The sequence below is a fragment of the Triticum dicoccoides genome, chromosome 2B (assembly GCF_002162155.2).
Source record: "Triticum dicoccoides isolate Atlit2015 ecotype Zavitan chromosome 2B, WEW_v2.0, whole genome shotgun sequence".
Taxonomy (NCBI): domain Eukaryota; kingdom Viridiplantae; phylum Streptophyta; class Magnoliopsida; order Poales; family Poaceae; genus Triticum; species Triticum dicoccoides.
The window spans coordinates 742,848,994-742,867,554 of NC_041383.1; the positions used below are offsets into that span (position 1 = coordinate 742,848,994).

The 18,561-nt window shown below is 45.2% G+C and overlaps 1 protein-coding gene and 1 long non-coding RNA gene across 2 annotated transcripts; both read right to left on the reverse strand.

Annotated features, from left to right (window-relative positions):
- Positions 1-2,811: 2,811 nt before the first annotated feature.
- LOC119368546 (G-type lectin S-receptor-like serine/threonine-protein kinase SD2-5) lies at positions 2,812-4,497 on the reverse strand. The gene is made up of 2 exons (XM_037633779.1): positions 4,358-4,497; positions 2,812-4,254 (listed from the first exon to the last, which is right to left on the reverse strand). The coding sequence occupies exons 1-2, from the start codon at positions 4,389-4,391 to the stop codon at positions 2,888-2,890; spliced, it is 1,401 nt and encodes a 466-aa protein (XP_037489676.1). The 5' UTR covers positions 4,392-4,497; the 3' UTR covers positions 2,812-2,887.
- Positions 4,498-10,001: 5,504 nt separating this feature from the next.
- LOC119368547 lies at positions 10,002-11,909 on the reverse strand. The gene is made up of 3 exons (XR_005176673.1): positions 11,869-11,909; positions 11,532-11,777; positions 10,002-10,092 (listed from the first exon to the last, which is right to left on the reverse strand). It is a non-coding gene; the product is annotated as an uncharacterized LOC119368547 (long non-coding RNA).
- Positions 11,910-18,561: the final 6,652 nt, after the last annotated feature.

The window sequence follows — 18,561 nt, forward strand, 5'->3', positions numbered from 1 at the left end:
TGGAGTTGGCTCAACTCAGCTCATATGAAAATTCGAGCGAGCTCAAACTGAGTGAAGCTCATGATCGAGCTGTAAAACATGACTCGTACTCAGTTTGTAACGATTTCGAGTCGATCTCGAGCTAGTTTCGAGCTAAATAAGATGATAAAAATTATAAATCTGTGGATGAAAAACAAAAAAAAAGGTGAATATTGTTGGGAACCTTTGCCAGAAAATAGGATATTTAGCACATAGTCGACCACGTGCCATAATTAGGCCTAAATTTTCTCTGCACTTAATTAAGTTTCCATGTCCGTTGGTAAATAAAATGAAGAAAATTATGAACAACATATATGATAATAAATTATCTTCTTTTCATTTAATATATGGCATGATCTTTTAACATAATGATATTTTGTCGAGCTATCGAGCTAAAATCGAGCGAGCCAACATTGGCTCAAGATCGGCTCATTTCTCGGTCGAGCTACACAAAGTGTTGAAACTCAGCTTGTTTCTTTTCGAGTAGATCTCGAGTCGAGTCAAAAAACGAGTCAATCTTGAGCGGCTCATGAGCCTCGAGCTTTTCTTGCAGCCCTAGTTAGTGCAGGTAACTGGCCAAGCTACTTGGCTCACTTTTGTTGCCTTTTGCGGGTCCTTCTGTGGGATGTTGTTGTCATTCTGGGCCTTAATGCTTGGAGGAGGGTCAGAGGCATTTCCTGCACGGGAAGAGGGGCATCTGTGGGGGTATTGGGCAGAAGTAGGCAATGTAAAAAAAACTAGGTTCTATCTCTGCTGCATCTGATTAGGCAACTAAATTTGGTCCCCTTACTCATTTCTTTTTCACTTACTGTATGTGGAGCGATACAATTTTACTTCCATTACTGCATCTTAATATGTTTTATCAATTGGTGAATGCACAACTTTAGCTCATAAACTAGATGGCAAATGCTAATTCTGATGGAGCTTTTGCCACTTATTGTTTTATGGTTGTCTAGACAGCTGATGGCATGGTTCTTTCTTGCTAATTGTCAATTCTTTTGTATAGGGTCCCTCTGCTACTTATGCTTTTCTATACAATGAGGGTATGTAGATAGCATGTATGATTTTTACATTGTTTTGCGCAGGTTGAGATGCATTACATGATGTTTTCCTTTTACATTTATGGATATTACAGAGTCATTTCCTTTTCCACAAGGGGCAGTAGCTGTGCCATTCGATTCGAAGGACAAAGAGTTGATCGCAAAGGGGTAGCATTCAGGATATATACACAAAAGAGTATAGAACCAAATTATATGATATAGTTGACCACTATTTCGATTAACTTCTCATGTACACAATGTTCACGAGTTGATGTGTTAAGTACATTTTATTGTGTCACTTGTGTTTACTCTTTTTTTAATGCAAGTTTACAGCTACTCGGAGTTCTTAATTGCAGACTCAACTATCTTGACCTACCGATAATCTAATTTGTGACATTATTACCTTAAGAAAATATTTGCATTCAGTTTCCTTTATATATAGGGGTACAAGTTCTTACCAAATGTATTCAAATATATGGTTATTGAAAAAATGGAAATGTTTTCAACACGCGCATGGTTTTAAACGGGTCTTTGCGTCATTTGGCGCAACTGGTCATCTAGTAGTAGTAATAGTGGTCTAAGTGGTGTCGAGTGCCTTTGTTTGGTCATGTTCCTGTTTATTTTGCTAAGACTTGAGATATGTTAACTCCCCTCTCCTGCTCTTGTTTTGCACGTGTGCTGCCTGACAGTAGGGGGTGAGATATTTGGAAGTTTGGGTGTGGTTCTGTTTGTAGCTCGTACTATTGGATCCCTAATAGGGCTGCAAGGAAAGCTCGAGGCTCGTGAGCCGCTCGAGATCGATTTGTTTTTTGACTCGACTCGAGATCGACTCAAAAAGAAACAAGCTGAGTTTGAACACTTTATGTAGCTCGACCGAGAAACAAGCCGATCTTGAGCCAATGTTGGCTCGCTCAATTTTAGCTCGATAGCTCGACAGAATATTATTATGTTAGATGATCATGCCATATATTAAATGAAAATAAGATAATTTATTACCATATATGTTGTCCATAATTTGTCTCCATTTTATTTACCAACGAACATGGAAACTGAATTAAGTGCAGAGAAGATTTGACCTAATTATGGCACGTGGTCGACTATGTGTTTAATATCTTCTATTTGCGGCAAAGGTTCCCAGTATATTCACCTTAATTTTTTTGTTTTTCATCAATCGATTTATAATTTTTACCATCTCATTTAGCTCGAAACTAGCTCAAGATCGACTCGAGATCGTTACAAGTTGAGCACGAGTCATGTTCTACAGCTCGATCATGAGTTTCACTCAGTTCGAGCTCGCTTGAATTTTCACATGAGCTGAGCTGAGCCAACTCCAACTCGCTCGAGCTCGACTCGTTTGCAGTCCTAATCCCTAATGGAAATCGGAAGGGGAAGCCTTTCTTTTCTTAAAAAAACATTCTCCTGAAAAATCATAAGTCAATAATGCTAATTTACAAAACGAGTGAAGTGCATCGTAGGTCCTCAAACTATTTTAATGGTGTCACATAGGTCCTCAAACTATGAAAAGCGTCATCCAAGTCCTCGAAAACCCTAGAAGTGTAATAAGTGTGTATATATGTGACACCTCTGAAATAGTTCAAGGACCTACGTGACACCTTTGAAATAGTTTGAGGACCGGGATAACACACATATTGCACTTTGAGGACCTGGATGACAATTTTCATAGTTCGAGGACCTACGTGACACCTCTGAAATAGTTCGAGGACCTATGATGCACTTCACTCTTACAAAAACATTCCTGACTTTTTTTTTGCTAGAAAAAACATTTCCTACTTAAACTGGAAACAGAAGACTCCGTGTGGAGCTTCACCCTATGCCGTCACTGGATCAATGGACTTGGCATCCGTCACCATTGCATCACTCGGCTTAGGAGCAGGAGCACTTGCTGCCGAGACCTCCCTGTCCCTCCCCGTGTCCCGGCTGCTGCTCGTATACGTGCCGGCGCCGGTGCCGGTGCCACTCGACAACGCCCAGCCGCTGGAGCTGCCACCGCCCGACACATAGTGGAACGGGTTCACCGGCGGCACGATGGCCATCTCCCCCTCCAGCATCCGCACCACGCTGCTCATCGTCGGCCGCGCCGAAGGCTGGAACTGCACGCACCACAGCGCCACCTTGCACATGGTCTCCGCCTTCTCCCGGTCCGCCTCCCCGACGCCGGCGGCCGCGGAGACAATGCACTCCATGTCCCCCTGCTCGTACTTGTCCCACACCCACTTGGGGAACCACTCCCGGCTCTCGTCCTCCAGCTGGGCGTCGTAGTTCCGGCGCCGCCCCAGGATCTCGAACAGCACCATGCCGAAGCTGTACACGTCGCACTTCTCCGTCGTCGGCAGTGCCATCCAGAGCTCCGGCGCCGCATAGCCCGGCGTCCCGCGCCCACCGCCCGTCAGCGACGACATGTGCGTGTTCTCGCGCTCGCCCAGCCGGGCCAGCCCGAAGTCGGCCACCTTGGGCGTGAAGTCGGCGGTGAGGAGGATGTTGGGCGGCTTGATATCGTAGTGGACGATCCTGTGCTGGCACTCCTCATGCAGGTACCGGATACCCTTCGCGGTGCCGACGGCGATGCTGTGCAGTGTCCGCCAATCGAGCCTTTCCCTCCTCTCCTCCCCGCCGTCGCTGTCGCCGTCTCCTTCCCCATGGTGGTAGAGGTACTTCTCCAGCGAGCCATTCTCCAGGTACTCATAGACAAGCGCCTTGGTGTCCGGGTCGAAGCAGAAGCCGTAGAGCCTGACGAGGTGCACGTGGTAGGTCCGGCCGATGGTGCCGATCTCCGCCATGAACCCTTCCTGAACCTTCTTGTTCATGGACACCTTGAGCACCTTCACCGCCACGGGCAGCCCGTTGGGGAGCTCCCCCTTGTAGACCACCCCGAAGCCGCCGGAGCCGAGCTCGGTGGAGTAGTTCCTGGTGCACGACGCCAGCTGCTCGGAGCTGAACCGCATCGGCTTCTCGTTGAGTATCTCGTGCAGAAACTTCTCCACGGGGCCTATCTCGATGACCACGTCGTCCACGGCGGCGCCGTCGTCCGGAGCCGCTCTCCGGTCCCGGTTCCTTCTGCTGATCTCGTCCATGATCTTGGTCACGATCTTCTTGTGCATTTTCTTCCTCACGTGGCGGCATCGCCTGATCACGGCCATCGTTATGAACACTGCCACGGTCGCACAGACCGCCGATACTGGATGAACCGAGACAAGAACGAGTTAGCTGATGAAAAATTGATCAAGGACTAGACAGTTAAAATCTACTCATTCTGTGAGGTGCAGGTGTATGGATCTTACCAGTTGCAGTGACAGCCGCCGACATGCCTGACATGCCCGAGCTCTCAACGACTTCTTGCTTCCTGCATTACGAGTTTATGACATTGGTCAGACAAGGGTTAATAATCATTCCTGTAGTACTTCTAATAAATGGCTCAGCGGGAAGATGGTGATAACGATGGCAGGAGACTGATTGATTCGACAGGTAAAGTTGACGATACTGATTGCTGTGTAGCGTGCTCGGACTTGTAAACGGTATCTGCGTCATGGCATATGCCCGCGCGCCCTGGGGAGCTTCCGCTTCGGTCTCCAGTCGTGCTCTGCTATCTCGGTCTGGCCGGCCCAAGTCATGCGCATGGCCCAGTGTAGTGAATGAATCATACAGTTTGACAAAGTCCTCAGGGACACCGGAGGCGTAGACTTTTCCTCCCGTCTCCCCGTGCACTTTGACTTATGAGCAGAGGTTGACTGACGGGGTTCTCTCCCTCGCACACACAGAAAGAGAGTGGATTCAAATACAAAATCCTGTCACCTAGTACAAGTTAGTCAACGCCAGAAGACGGAAGAACTTCATTCATCGTTTGCGTCATCGACTAATGGGCCTGGCAGGACAGCATGAATTCCTGATAGGAACCCAGAGATATTACTCAGGAACGCACAGAGTTCAGAACTTCAGATACAACTTGTGGAGAAGTAGAGAAAGATAGAGAGTTCATCCGGCCAGCCGTCTATTCGTTTGCGGCACATGCTAGTATTACTTGTCCTTAGAGCATCTTCAACACGCGCGCTATAAACGCGCCGCGTTAAAAAAGTAGTGGTTTTAGCGCGCGCTACCGTTCCCGGCGCTCTAGCGGACACGCAAAAATCGCGAGCGCGGCATATGTAATTCAGCGTGCGGACGGAAATGCCATATCGCGCCGCTTATTTGCTGCGCCCGCTCCCGCGCGCTGCACTCTTGAGCGCTCGCTCTCACTCCACCAACCCATCCAGCCGCGCCGCCACCGCCGCCCCGTGGCACCCCATTTTTTCCGGCGACCGTTCCTGCGCTTCCCCGGTATCTTGCCGCGCGGGCGCGGCTTCCCCCTCTCTCTCTTGTCAGCGCCGCCGTCGCGCGAGGCAGTCTCCGACGAACAACCCCCGGCTGCCCACCGCCGCTTTGGCGCCCGCAAGGTATGTATTGCTTCCAACTTCAACTTTTTTGCATGAAATTTGATGCATGTTGTTTATAGCCTAGTTTTGAACATTTTAGATGAGTTCAGGCTATAACTCTTCTGAAGAAGAATTTGATATGGAAGAGGAGAAGGATCTTGCAATGATCCTAGTTATGCACATCAATAAAAAACCGAAGCACGGTGGTTCGGTTATGGGTCGGCAAAAAATTTGGAGGGATAGGATTGATGCCCACAATAGATTGATGAGGCACTATTTTGTGGAGAATCCCACATACCCCGAGTCCTACTTTCGTCGCCGGTTTAGGATGAGCACCGAGTTGTTCAGGCGCATTGCAGAGAAACTAGCGAGCCATGACCGGTTTTTTCAGCAGAGGAGGAATGCCGCCGGAGAGCTCGGGCATAGCACCTTTCAGAAGGTGACAGCCGCTTTGCGTATGTTGGCATACGGTATTTCGGCTGATCTCGTTGATGACCACTTGGCCATGGGTGAGAGCCAAGCCATCATGTGTGTCAAGCGCTTCGCAGTCGGAATTGTGCAAGTGTTTAGCCCGGAGTACTTGAGAACTCCCAATGCTGAAGATGTCGCAAGGCTATTGGAGATGAACAAAGCTCGCGGGTTCCCAGATATGCTAGGCTCAATAGATTGCATGCATTGGAGTTGAAAGAATTGTCCAAAGGCATGGCATAGACAATTCACGGACAAAAAAAGGTTATACTATAATCCTTGAAGCGGTGACCGATCACGAGACTTGGATTTGGCATGCTTTTTTTGGAATGCCTGAATCTTTGAATGACATCAACATTGTCAATCGGTCACCACTGATGAGTAAGATTGCAAATGATGAACTACCACCGGTGCAGTTTGTAGTTAATGGTCGTACATACAACCATGGCTACTATCTTGCGGATGGCAACTACCCAAAGTGGTCAACATTTGTGAAGCCGTTGAAAAAATCGGAAGATAAGAAATATCTTGATTTCCAAAATGCTCACACGACGGCTAGAAAAGATGTGAAGAGAGCTTTTGGGATTTTGCAAGCCCAATTATGCCATGTCTGTGTTTTAAAAATGCAACAAATGTGGATGCGCGGCTGCTCGCGCGCGCTGCATTTTGGCGCACCGCTGGAGCTGTGCGCGCGCGCTGCATTTTGGCGCGGCTGCTGGAGCTAGCGCTGCGCCCCGCGTCAAAACTGACGTTGCGCGCACCGCAAACCAGAATTTTGCGCGCCGCGTGTTGGGCGCCTGTTGGAGATGCTCTTACCGCTACGTCGCACATGTTATTGCTGGGAAGAAAACTCACCAGATTAAGGGTCAAAATGCGTTTTTTTAAATAGGTATAGATAAGGCAAAGATCAGGATTGAGAAAGGTATTTTTTTTCTTTTACGAAAGGACTCTGCTAACGACCAGTCGACTGGTCGTTAGCGACAGATCCGCACGACCGTAACCCAGCTTCCTCTCGCGACCCGCACGCACGATTCCACCGATTTTTCTTCTTCTCTCGAAAATCGTATACGGCAATAGTAAATCGCTAGTTGTTTTTCTGGTTTTTTGGCTACACAATATGATAAGAAAGGCTAGTGGTTTTTCTGGTTTTTTGGCTACACAATATGATAAGAAAATAAAAGTGCTGGAAAGGGGACTTGAACCCAGGTCTATTCACTAGAGTTTGAGCCCAATAACCAACTAAGCCACCCTTAGTTGTTGTCTATCAAATATAAACAAGGTTATTTTAACCTTTCTTTTTTTTGTCATATCAGCGATAATAACTGTTTTTGCTTGGTAACTTTGGCATGACCAGCGTGATAACTATGACTTAAGCAACATGATAACTATACTATGATAAGCCTGATAACTATAATATGAGAAGGTTAATGACTATACGATGAGAAGCACGATAACTTTAGCATGGGGTAGTGGTAACTTCACACTGGGGTATGTTTTGACAACAAAAAGTTATCGGGACATGTTTCAGTAACGTTTTTCACATGGGTAAAGAGTTATCAAATGTGTTGTATGTAAGTTACCGGTTGTCTGGTGCGTAAATTACCATGCTATTTGCACTAGGTTATCAGGGCATATTTCTAGAACTTTTCGCCCAAGGTGAAAAGTTATCAATGCGTTTATATGTAAGTTATCAGGTTAATTGTACGTAAGTTATCATCTTATTTACACAGAAATCTACCAGGGGTATATTTTAACAATTTGTTCACCTCAGATGGTAAAAAAAGTGGTATTTTATTTGAACTTGTCAGGAGCCAAGTAGTGGGTGACTTGGCTAGTAGGTTAAGATCTCAATATTGAAGTCTTGAGTTCAATTATCAGCTTTATCATGATTTTTTTAGGCTATAAAACTACAAGGTCGAAACTACAATATGGAAACTAATAGCATCAAGATTTGTTTTCAACATCTTTTTCTCCCAAAATTATCAGACCTGCGATGTGTGAGTTATCAAGCTATTCGCACAAAAAATAACCAAGGGGTACTTCATCAACGTGCCTCCCTCCACCCGGTCGCCAAATTGATCAAGACCTATGCACATAAGTTATCAGGTCAGCTATGTGTGAGTTACCATGATAGAAAGAAGAATTTTTATAAATCACTTCGGGTGAGCGGGGCCTTCAAGCGGCCTCAATACGCCGGGGATGTAAATGACATACATATATTCACATAAAAGTTATCGGAGTATATTTCATCACCTCTATTGGCCAAAAAGTTATCAAGACCGGGTTGCATAAATTATTAGGTCTCCGATGTATGAGTTATCATGCTATTCACACCAAAAAGTTCCTGGGGGATGTTTCATCAACACCCACCCCTACGCCAAAGTTATCAGGACTAAGTTATATAAGTTATCAGATCTGTGATATACGAGTTATCATGTCTATGATGTGTGAGTTACCATGTTGTTCACACAAAAAGTTACCGAGTGGATGTTTCATCAACTCCCCCCTCACCCCCACCCCCGCATGAAAATTAATAGGGTGTTATCAACTTGAGACTCATGAAACTAGATATCATGATGATTGTACATGAGTTATTGGAGAAATCCAAAGAAAAAGAACAAGAATTTTTTTTCATTTCTTTTCTCATATAGTAGTAAAAAGGTACACTCATTGTCTTTTGATAGAGAACAATCCAGAGTACTTCCGATGATGATTTCAAGAAAACTCATGCCAACCAAATCGCAACACATGCCGTGTCCTGGTGGCTGTTAGCACCAGGATTCTACCATCAGGTCGCTGGTTCGACTCCCGGTTGCTCTTTTTTTGCGAGAATTAAAATCGGAAAGGAAAGGCAGAGTGGCAGACACCGGATTCTCTCGCTAAACGCATCGTCCGGATATCTCGCTAACCACCAGTCGAATGGTCATTAGATTTCTCGTTTACGAAAATAGAACTTCTCATTCATCAATCAGGGTTGTCACATTCAAGGTTACACAAAGGGCTAGTTTCCACAGGTGCATGGCGGAGCCAAACGGCTGTGCATGGCGCCCTACCCATCTAGCAAGTTCATGGCTCACCTGATTCCCATCTCTCCTAACATGTGCTATCCCATGCTCACGTCCTAGACCCAGCAAACGCTTTGTTTCTTCCACTAGCGATGCAACCGGCGACCTATTAACTGCTGCCTCAGTGATCATAGCTACGGCAGTTGCACTGCCAGTCTCCAGGATAAAAGGATCAAAGCTCCATTCATGAGAGACTAGATCGGCAACGCGGCTTGGCGCGAGGGTGCCGGTCCCAACGATGTGCCCAAGCAAGTAATGGTAAAGTTAGTAGCAAGTTAGGCTTAGCGTACGTATTCAATCAGGATAACAAAATAAAAGAAAGAAGAAACATTCATATGTAATCGAAGCAAGACATCATCCATGGATACTCATATACAGGGTAAATTAAAGGATGCAATGTTCATACACATAAATATTGAGTGCAAAAGTATGAATAGACGTGCCAAAGGGGACGTGTTCACAAAAGAAGAAGGAGATCACACAATAGTTTACACGGTACATCACAGGAGCTGGTGGCATCATATATCATCTCGTACTTGCCAGAGTTAGAATAGGTGATCTGTGATGTCCATAGATGATCAATGCCATGGCCTTGGTGTGAATAAGTCAACTGGTGCAAACACCTCATGCTGTTGCGCCTAAAGACTATCTTTTTATGGCATGCAGCCTCTTCTACAGATGATTGCTTCTGCTCTTAAGGTTATGTGCCACCACTTCAATATTCATAAGGGTCACGTTTTTCAATGTATCCACGGCACGGGTAGGAGGAAAGCCATGTGTTATCACATTATGAAGCTGATCTGAGAAGGAGCTCATGTATCTTAGATCATCCAAGTAACCTTTGGCACTTGTTTATCATGTCAAATGCCTCATCGATCCCGAGTCTCAGATAAGCAAAAGTCTTTCTGCATTCTGCTCAGCCTGTCATAGTTTAGATCCTTCACTATAGTGTTTTTGGAGTTCTCCATGCACCTCATCGTGAGCCCGAGTCTCAGATGGCCTTGTGAAGCCCAAGATGCTCTAACAGGATATCAGTCATCATTCTAACTGGATCCTTACGATGCTTGTCTCGGCCTGTGTCATGGGAAATTTCAAAATAGTTATATGATTTTCCAGAGTACTAAAGTTGACAGCAGTCCGTTTCAAAAAGAAAAAGTTGACAACAGTTGGTTTTATACCACGAAAACAAAGGTCTGGGTAACTAAAGGATGGCAATCTTTGTTGTGCAAGAGTTTTATTAGACTCTTACTGTCCTGTTCTACAACTGAGACATGGTAATTGATAAAAAAAATCAAATGCTACCATGAATTATAAGATAAACCAGCAGAAATTTTGAAGCCTAATAATCAGACTAAGTCACACACATGAGAAGATCACTTCATGTATTGTACAAAGAACAATAGCCTAGGAAACCGTATGAACAACCAATCGAGTTTGCAAAGAAGAAAATCCCACGGACAGCTTGTACGCACTCATGCGCAAGCATCAATTCTGGTGTTTCCAACTTTAATGATAGGCTAATCAGAACAAGAGGCCAAGCAGTCCTGGATAATCATAGTGAGAAGTCTAATTAAACAATGTTAAGTGCAAGAGAGGGAAGGTGACTAATTAAACAGTGCCAGGAACGGCCAGAAAAAGACGATTGCACCGATGTAGTTCCTGTAGTGCTTGTATTTTGCATCAAGCAGACCAACGTTACCAAGAACGACACTAAGCACAACCTTTGGCCTGACTATCTCGTCAGTTAATGAGACGCCAAACGATTAATATAATATATTTGGAAACAGAATGTGCCAGGCTAGCCTCAAAAATAAGAATGACACAATAAGTAAAAAAATCAACGGTGGCACAAGTTAATCTATGAATAGGTGGTATTTAGATCGTTTAATAAATTCATTAGGTGAATATTCATACTAAATAAGAATTAATATCACAAGTAAATCATAGTCAATAGATCTGGAGTATTATCTCTGAAAAGGGTGTTATACTGGACCAGGAGACTCGCAACAATAGACCTGCAGCTACTACTGATAATCGAGCAGCATTTTTATACACGGCCCGAAGAACAGTAAGATTCACTAAGATAAACCCTAGATTGACGCTACAGAAGTACGGAATTTATAAGAGACCGACAGCTCGTGTGTACCTTGTTCATTTGTGGCACCGTGGACAGGCTTGGGGTGCCTGGACTTACCACTCTACAATCGTGTTGTGTGTTGACTACAATTAGCAAAGGCAAGAAGGTAAACTGCAGAAGCCAAACGGCATAATACACGGCAAATCATAGAACAAGTATGGACAGGATATAAATGGCTATTCACGGGGTCTAAACAATCTGATACACAGTGGACAGCACACCAAGCATCGACAGAGTTAACAGGACTATTCTACTACAAATCACATGACAAAAATATGCTATCCCTGTCATAGATCAACGACAGGTCCAATTGCATAAATCTCGAACAAATCTAGCGCAGGCATGCTTTAGAGTCAACCAAGCAAACGGGGTCTACCTTGCTAGCCGGTGACGCCGTGGAACGGAGATCACAGTCGTTGTTCACCACATCGACGGAGAAGAGCTCCCTCCGTGCGCCTGATGCCATCGCGCGAGGAAAAGCTTGGGGTGCCTGGATGCACAGATCGACGATACTGCAAGGAAACCAGCGAGACAACCTCAAGCACCAGCAATGGCACGACGCACCAGCCAGTCAACCAGAACCACGAACAGATCCCAATCAGGATGGATCGATCAGTAAACCCTAAATAGATCCATGAAAACAACACAATACTGGATCAGCACCCGTACAACAGACCACAAACGAAAAGGCAAACAAGGAATCAAAGAACTACCTTGGCCATCTCAGAAGCCTCTCTTGTGTGCTCCCTCTCTGGTCAACTCAGAAGACAGCTCCTCCGCCGCGCCACCGATCCAGCTGTGAGACAGGCAGAAACGTAAGAAACAATCAAAGAGAATAGGTGAAGAGGGAAGGGGAAGATTACCTAAAGAACGGCGTCAAGAGGAGGACCAACGGCAACGTCAAGATATAAGTAAATAGTGAATAGACCAACCAAACATTATATATATTGTAAGTAAAGAACTCTGATCACGTCATGCATCTACTACTCTCGGAATTGTAAGTAGCAATAGCTTGTTTGGGAAAGCATGAGAAGCATAGCCACGAACAGTAAACATTTTAGTAGTGCACCAAATTGAGAAAAGGCAAATCACAGAATAAGGAACAGCATGCCATCAGCGTCGGGTATGAGAAGGGCATGTCTTCGACCCCTCACAGATGCGACAAACATCCATTGCATAAAGGCATCAAGCTAAACGGGACATATTTGAGACCTACTTCCTTCACACATAGCCAGCTAACATATTTCTACTACATAAACTCCAGTTTCTTCCTTCCAGAAAACAATCTAGCTTCTCTGAATGGCAAATCCTTATGGCATAAAGAATAAAACTGACACGATATCTGAATAGTAGCTACAGGCTCAAGTTTGACACAGTCAAAGAAGAAAGTGGGAGGAAGAGCTAGCAATGGTGAGCTAGTTGTACCTGCTTGAACTGACCCCTCCTCTTGGAGAGGATGATGATCTGGTCATTGAGCTTCTTCCAGGCGCCGTCCTTGAAGCAGATCTCGACGATCGGCGGACTTCCTTCTGCCGGCCAGGTGGCACTACATCTCCATGCTAAGGAGCGACATGATCGCCGCGTCGAGGCTGCTGCCCTCCTGCATCAGCACAAACAAAGTATCTCTTTTATATCAGTAATACCAATAGGCAACAGGTCATGTTTCAAAGGGTTAGTATCTCTTTTATATCAGTAATACCAATAGGCAACAGGTCATGTTCCAAAGGGTTACAGGTTGACAGACATTACATCAAGGGTCACAACGCAAGTACTAGCATTTGGCAAAACAGAGAAGGCCACACACTGTAGTACTACACATGAATAAACAGCCAGGCACACAGTGATACCTCGGTAATGTTATTTGGTGGAGTAATCCTTGGGATTAATCACCAGAGCTCAGGCAAATAATTGTGATGGTAAAGGTGGATCTAAAGATTACACAAATCCTAAAACAAAACAGTGCCCTGATTTTAGCTCTCGACCATCAACTACTACACCACTTGACCGCATCGGTTGTTTTAGATGGAAGAGAATGTGTGGAGCCTAGGAGAAAAAAAATCCTTCGCCAACCACATACTGCACCTCCAAATCCCCAACCAGTAAGGAATAATTTTACACTAAGGGTACCAAGACTGAATAAAATGCTTTCAGGTTCACTTGTGTGCTGATCTAATATATGGTGTTGTTCTTTGTTAAGTTTAGAAAAATAGGGATATTTAGCAGGAACAGGGGAGGTTCAGATTAAGTTCAATTTGTTGGGTCAATGACCTTTTAATGATATTCTGCTCAGATTGCATACTTGACTGCTTCATTAGACAACACTAAAACTCCATATTTAATAGTCATCGCAAATAGGAGATACATCAGATTAGTATCATGTTCTAATTAGAAAAGAAGATAAGGTTAGAGACCTCAGTAATCATATAGAATCATGGTCATAGAGGAAACAATTTGCTCAACATATATAGATACAAGAATACATAGTGAAAATACACAAAATATGATCATCTGCAAAGAAAGAATAGCCAAGAGAAAATTGATTAGCGAGAGAGAAGGCAAAACTTACCTTATTAGTGAACTACATTTAGTGTGATGAGAGTGTAGATCCTTGACAATGGCATGGAGTACTACAACTGCCCAGATAAGCAATTTATCTACACATCCGACAGTAGAAGAGTTTGGAAAAAACAAGATTTTTACATGCAATGGATGTGCACTCACACGCACACAAAGTTGGCTCCAGCCGGTTTGAGCCATCCAAAATTAAACAAAAACGTGATGTGCATGTGCACACGCGCACACACACACACACACAATTTGTTGCTTGAGTTTCAGTCATGGCATACACAATTTGTATGCATCCAAAACCTAAGGTACAAATAGTAGGTAGATGAGAGGGGGAGCTCACCACAATTGTGTTGGGTGGGAGTTGAAGAGGGAGGTAGGGATGTTGGCATGCTCCTCTCAATGATATCAGATATAACCTTTCATCTCAATGTATTATTTAGTTATGTTACATGCAGAATGAGATATAGAAAGAACATGTAATATACAAAAAAGGGAATGCAGCAACAGCGGAAAGAAATGCTAAAAGGAAACATAGAGCAGAAAACCAACCCAAAATGCAAGCAAGAATCTTTAAAAGGGAACATAGAGCAGCATGAGCATGAGGCATAGAAAAATGGGGTCACCTTAAGATCAAGAATGAGTGGCCCTCTCCCAGTTCAAATCAGAAGGTAGAACCACTATTATTGATTAGAGTTATTTTTACTCAGGCAAAACATTACAACACTGGATCCTAAGCTACATGTGAGGCATACAAAACTACAAGTTTCTATTATTTTCATACATAAAAAACCTTTAGTATCTCAACCAGAACCAAAGCAAAACAAAAAATCATGGTTAAGTAACCAGCAAAGGAAGAATGCACCTTTTTGGAATTTTAAAGTAGCAAGACATTAAAAGTTCTCTTTTGCCTTCAATACTACACACATTAGGGGAGGTAGCTGCAGTTTTATTGCATAGTGGGCTCAGATTCGCCTTTTCTCGATCATATAACCTACCCCCATCATCTCTTATCACCAGATCAATCTGTTTATACAATGGAGCTGCGTTGGTTATCACTCAACAAGAATGACCATCCAAGGACAGATCAATAGGTATCATAGGATCAAAAAGGATTCTAGAGACAACAGGGAGGATCCAACTTGATACCCATAGGTGCCTTGATTGCTCAAAGGCACACTTATTCCAGCCACAACTAATCATCATCACCCTAGCACGAACGCCACCGCCACAGACAAAGCGAAATGACGAGAATGCCCCCGGTGGGGCAGGCTATTTACGAGCGATGGCACGAAACGGGAGTAACTATTCATTCCAACAGTAACTTTTTTTTATCCGACGGACGAGGTCGTTACAGGGGTCGATCCGACGGCCCAGATCCAATCAAGCCACCCGATCCGACGGCCAGGAATCCCAAATCGCTGTGGTGCGGCCTGAGGAGCTTCTATTCTTATTTCTGGATGGATGGATGGATGGATCAATATAGCCATGGCCATGTCCCATACAGTAGCCGAAGCAGAGGAGCAGGAGGAAGATGGAGCTCACGAGGGAGGTTGTAGCCGAGGCAGTACTTAGTGCACGCCAGCGTTGTGCGTGAACACCGTCCAACCAGCAAGGAACCGCGTCGGAGTTGCGCCTTGCACCGTCCCGCCGACGAGCACAAACACACCAAAAAACATGTATAAGAAAGGCATCGTTATTTATCAGAAATAATTATTTAGTAATTACTATTTAGTAGAATGACTAATAGGTAAGACATACTGGTGCAAAGATCTCATGCTCTCATGGTTGAGCCTCTCTTTTTTGAGAAAAGACACCCCCGAGTCAATTAGCTCACCTAGCGGTAGCCCACGAGTGAGCTTGTCCTTCAGTGGGCAAGAGTGGAGTATTACCTAACCGACATTGCTTACCCGATATTCATTTATAAAGTATATTTAATCTGTATGCTCTGTACACATTTATTCGATGCGGTTACTCTGTACTAAACATATTTGATCCAACGGCCGAAACAGCCGTAGATTAGGAGCTGGCCTATTGGAAAATGCAGCTGATTCCTAAGTAGATCTTTAAGCACCCGTAGGATGGTATATTAGCAATAGTGCTAAGCATTTTTTAGATAGCAAGCTCGATGAAATTAAGGATTTAGGTTACTTTTCAATTATAATGCCCAGGAAAGGTTAAAAAAAAATTAGCTATCCCATGACAATCTGCACTAAAATCCTATTACATCCACGAGCACATTAAAGAAAGAGAGTTACCTAGCCCATGGCCGGAGGCGCAGGAGCATCCAAAGGTCCGCTCCATCAGAGAGGAGTGGCAGGCAGAGAAAGCCGACGCTAACGAGGAGCCCACCCAGCCTGCCTGCATGAGGAACAAACCGAGCACATGCATGAGAGGGAAGCTAAGTGAGAGTGGGAAGAGCAAACTGAAGCAGCCTGAGCTCTGAGAGAGCTCGGTGGATGCTTCATCTCTTATTTCTGGATGGATGGATGGATCAATATAGCCATGGCCATGTCCCATACAGTAGCCGAAGCAGAGAAGCAGGAGGAAGATGGAGCTCACCGAGGGAGGTTGTAGCCGAGGCAGTACTCAGTGCACGCCGGGGTTGCGCGTGAATGCCGTCCAACCGGCAAGGAACCGCGTCGGAGTTGCACCTTGCACCGTCCCACCGATGAGCACAAACGCACCAAAAAACCTGTATAAGAAAGGCATCGTTATTTATCAGAAACAATTATTTAGTAATTACTATTTAGCAGAATGACTAATAGGTAAGACATACAGGTGCAAAGATCTCATGATCTCATGGTAGGGTCATCATTCTTAATCACAATCCATAACTACAAAACCAAGAAAAGGCTTAGTGATCATGAGCGGCATGAATGATTAGCAAAAAGTGGAACGGGCTGATGAGAGATACACGGAGTGAGAGGCATGAGATCCTCACAGTAGCACCACCATGTTTAGAGACTTGCAGCTCCGGCTTGCTGCTCAGCCGGCGGACACGACACCGAGCTCTCACCGCATCAACGACTCGGTTGTACGCTATATGGAGCAGCAGAAAAAAGGAGATCAGAACTGTATATATGGACATCTATGAGAGAGGGGAACCTGAGATGTAGTACCTGAGCGCACACACAACACGAGTACAAGAACCGCATACGATGGTGACCCCAACGGAGCAGCGGCATGAGCCGCGACTTGCGCTTGTGTCGTCGATGGCGACAACACCCATCAACGTGGTCGTGCTCGACTTCACGCACACGAACGAGCAAGGGTTACACCGTTTCCATGCTCCCGCTGGACGGCGCTGCCAGTTCCACCGCCTCGTGCGCTGACTGGCACATGCTGGTGAAGAGGTGGCTGGGCGTGGAGGTATCTTCCAAGTGGAGAGCTCCCAATCGAAAACACATCAAGCAAAAAATCAGAAAATAGAAGAACCAAACAATATAGTTAGCAGTAAAACACCAATTCCTCATATAATCAGGAACTGGAAATTGGGAGCCAACTGGATAATCAAATTAATCTAGCATAACCAAGAATAACATTTTGATTCGCAGAACTGCAACCACAATAAGTGTAGACCCTCGAAGCTCTTTTTCTAATCAACCATGTGACTTATCTGGCATGTGATTATATGGGTAAGCAAGGACCAAATTAATCTAGCACCTGAAAACAACACTTTGATTCAAACAACTGCAACCATGACGTAATCCAAATAACTCGAGCAGGCATAGATCCCACATCGTCTACTTAACCAACCATGCGACTTCGTTGATCCCCAATGTAAACTGTAATGCACCAAATTAAACCACAGGGCACATAGTTTATTGCATCCAAACCTAACCCTAACCCAAGGAAGAAATTGGACCAGACCAAACTAAAGCCCACATAATTCACTCTACGCACCTTCCTGGCAGCACATCCATAATCCCAAACACTAATCCCAATCCACATCATAAGAGTGCCTCCTAATTACTAAATGACTTCAAGAATCTAAGCAGAACCAAGTCCCTTGTAAACAACAAAGGCACACTTTATGCAAACCAGCTAAAGCTAACAAGGCAGCAACATATGTCCATTTTTTTGGAACCTAGTCAAACCACCGATTCAAAAGATTCCAATATTTGGAACCTAGCTAAATCCTTCTATCTCCCATCGATTCCAAGCAAGGTAGCACAAAAGGCCCCAAAAAAGTGCCATCTTTGGAACCTAGCCAGACCATCCAGCCAAAAAAACTCCTATTACTTGGAATCTAGCCAAACCAAAGAGCACAAAAGGCCCCAGTCTTTGGAATATAGTAGTCCTAATCCAACAAAATCTCCAAACAAAGAAGACAAAAAACCTACAAGCATAGAACCTTCACATTGTGGTCTTTAGTTTGGTGTACTCACCGGAAAAGGAGGAGGCCCAGTCCGATGCGCCCCTGCAAGGCTGTACCTCATGGCCAGTGGGAGGCGGAGCCACACGTGGGGCGAGGGAGGAGACAAAGAGGAGCCGCCGGAGTGCACCAGAGCCGCGCTGGTGCCCGAAACCCTAGCCACGGGCCACGGCTACAGGGACTCGCCCATTGCTTGCAAGTCGCCACCGCCGCTGGGATGGACGCGGGAGAGGAAGAGACATGCGGCGCGACTATGCGCTGGGGGCAGAGGAGAGAGTCGTAGGGAAGGAGGAGGCCGACCCCCTGGGCCATGCCGCCGCCTTTTCCTCGCCTCGCCATTCCTCCTTCCCTTCCATCGGAGCATAGGCCGGGGTGGAGCATTAGGGTTTGGGCGGCGCCAGATCGGAGGGGTGGAAGGAGGAGGCCGTGAAGGGAGGAGGCCGTGAAGGGAGGAGGCCGGGGG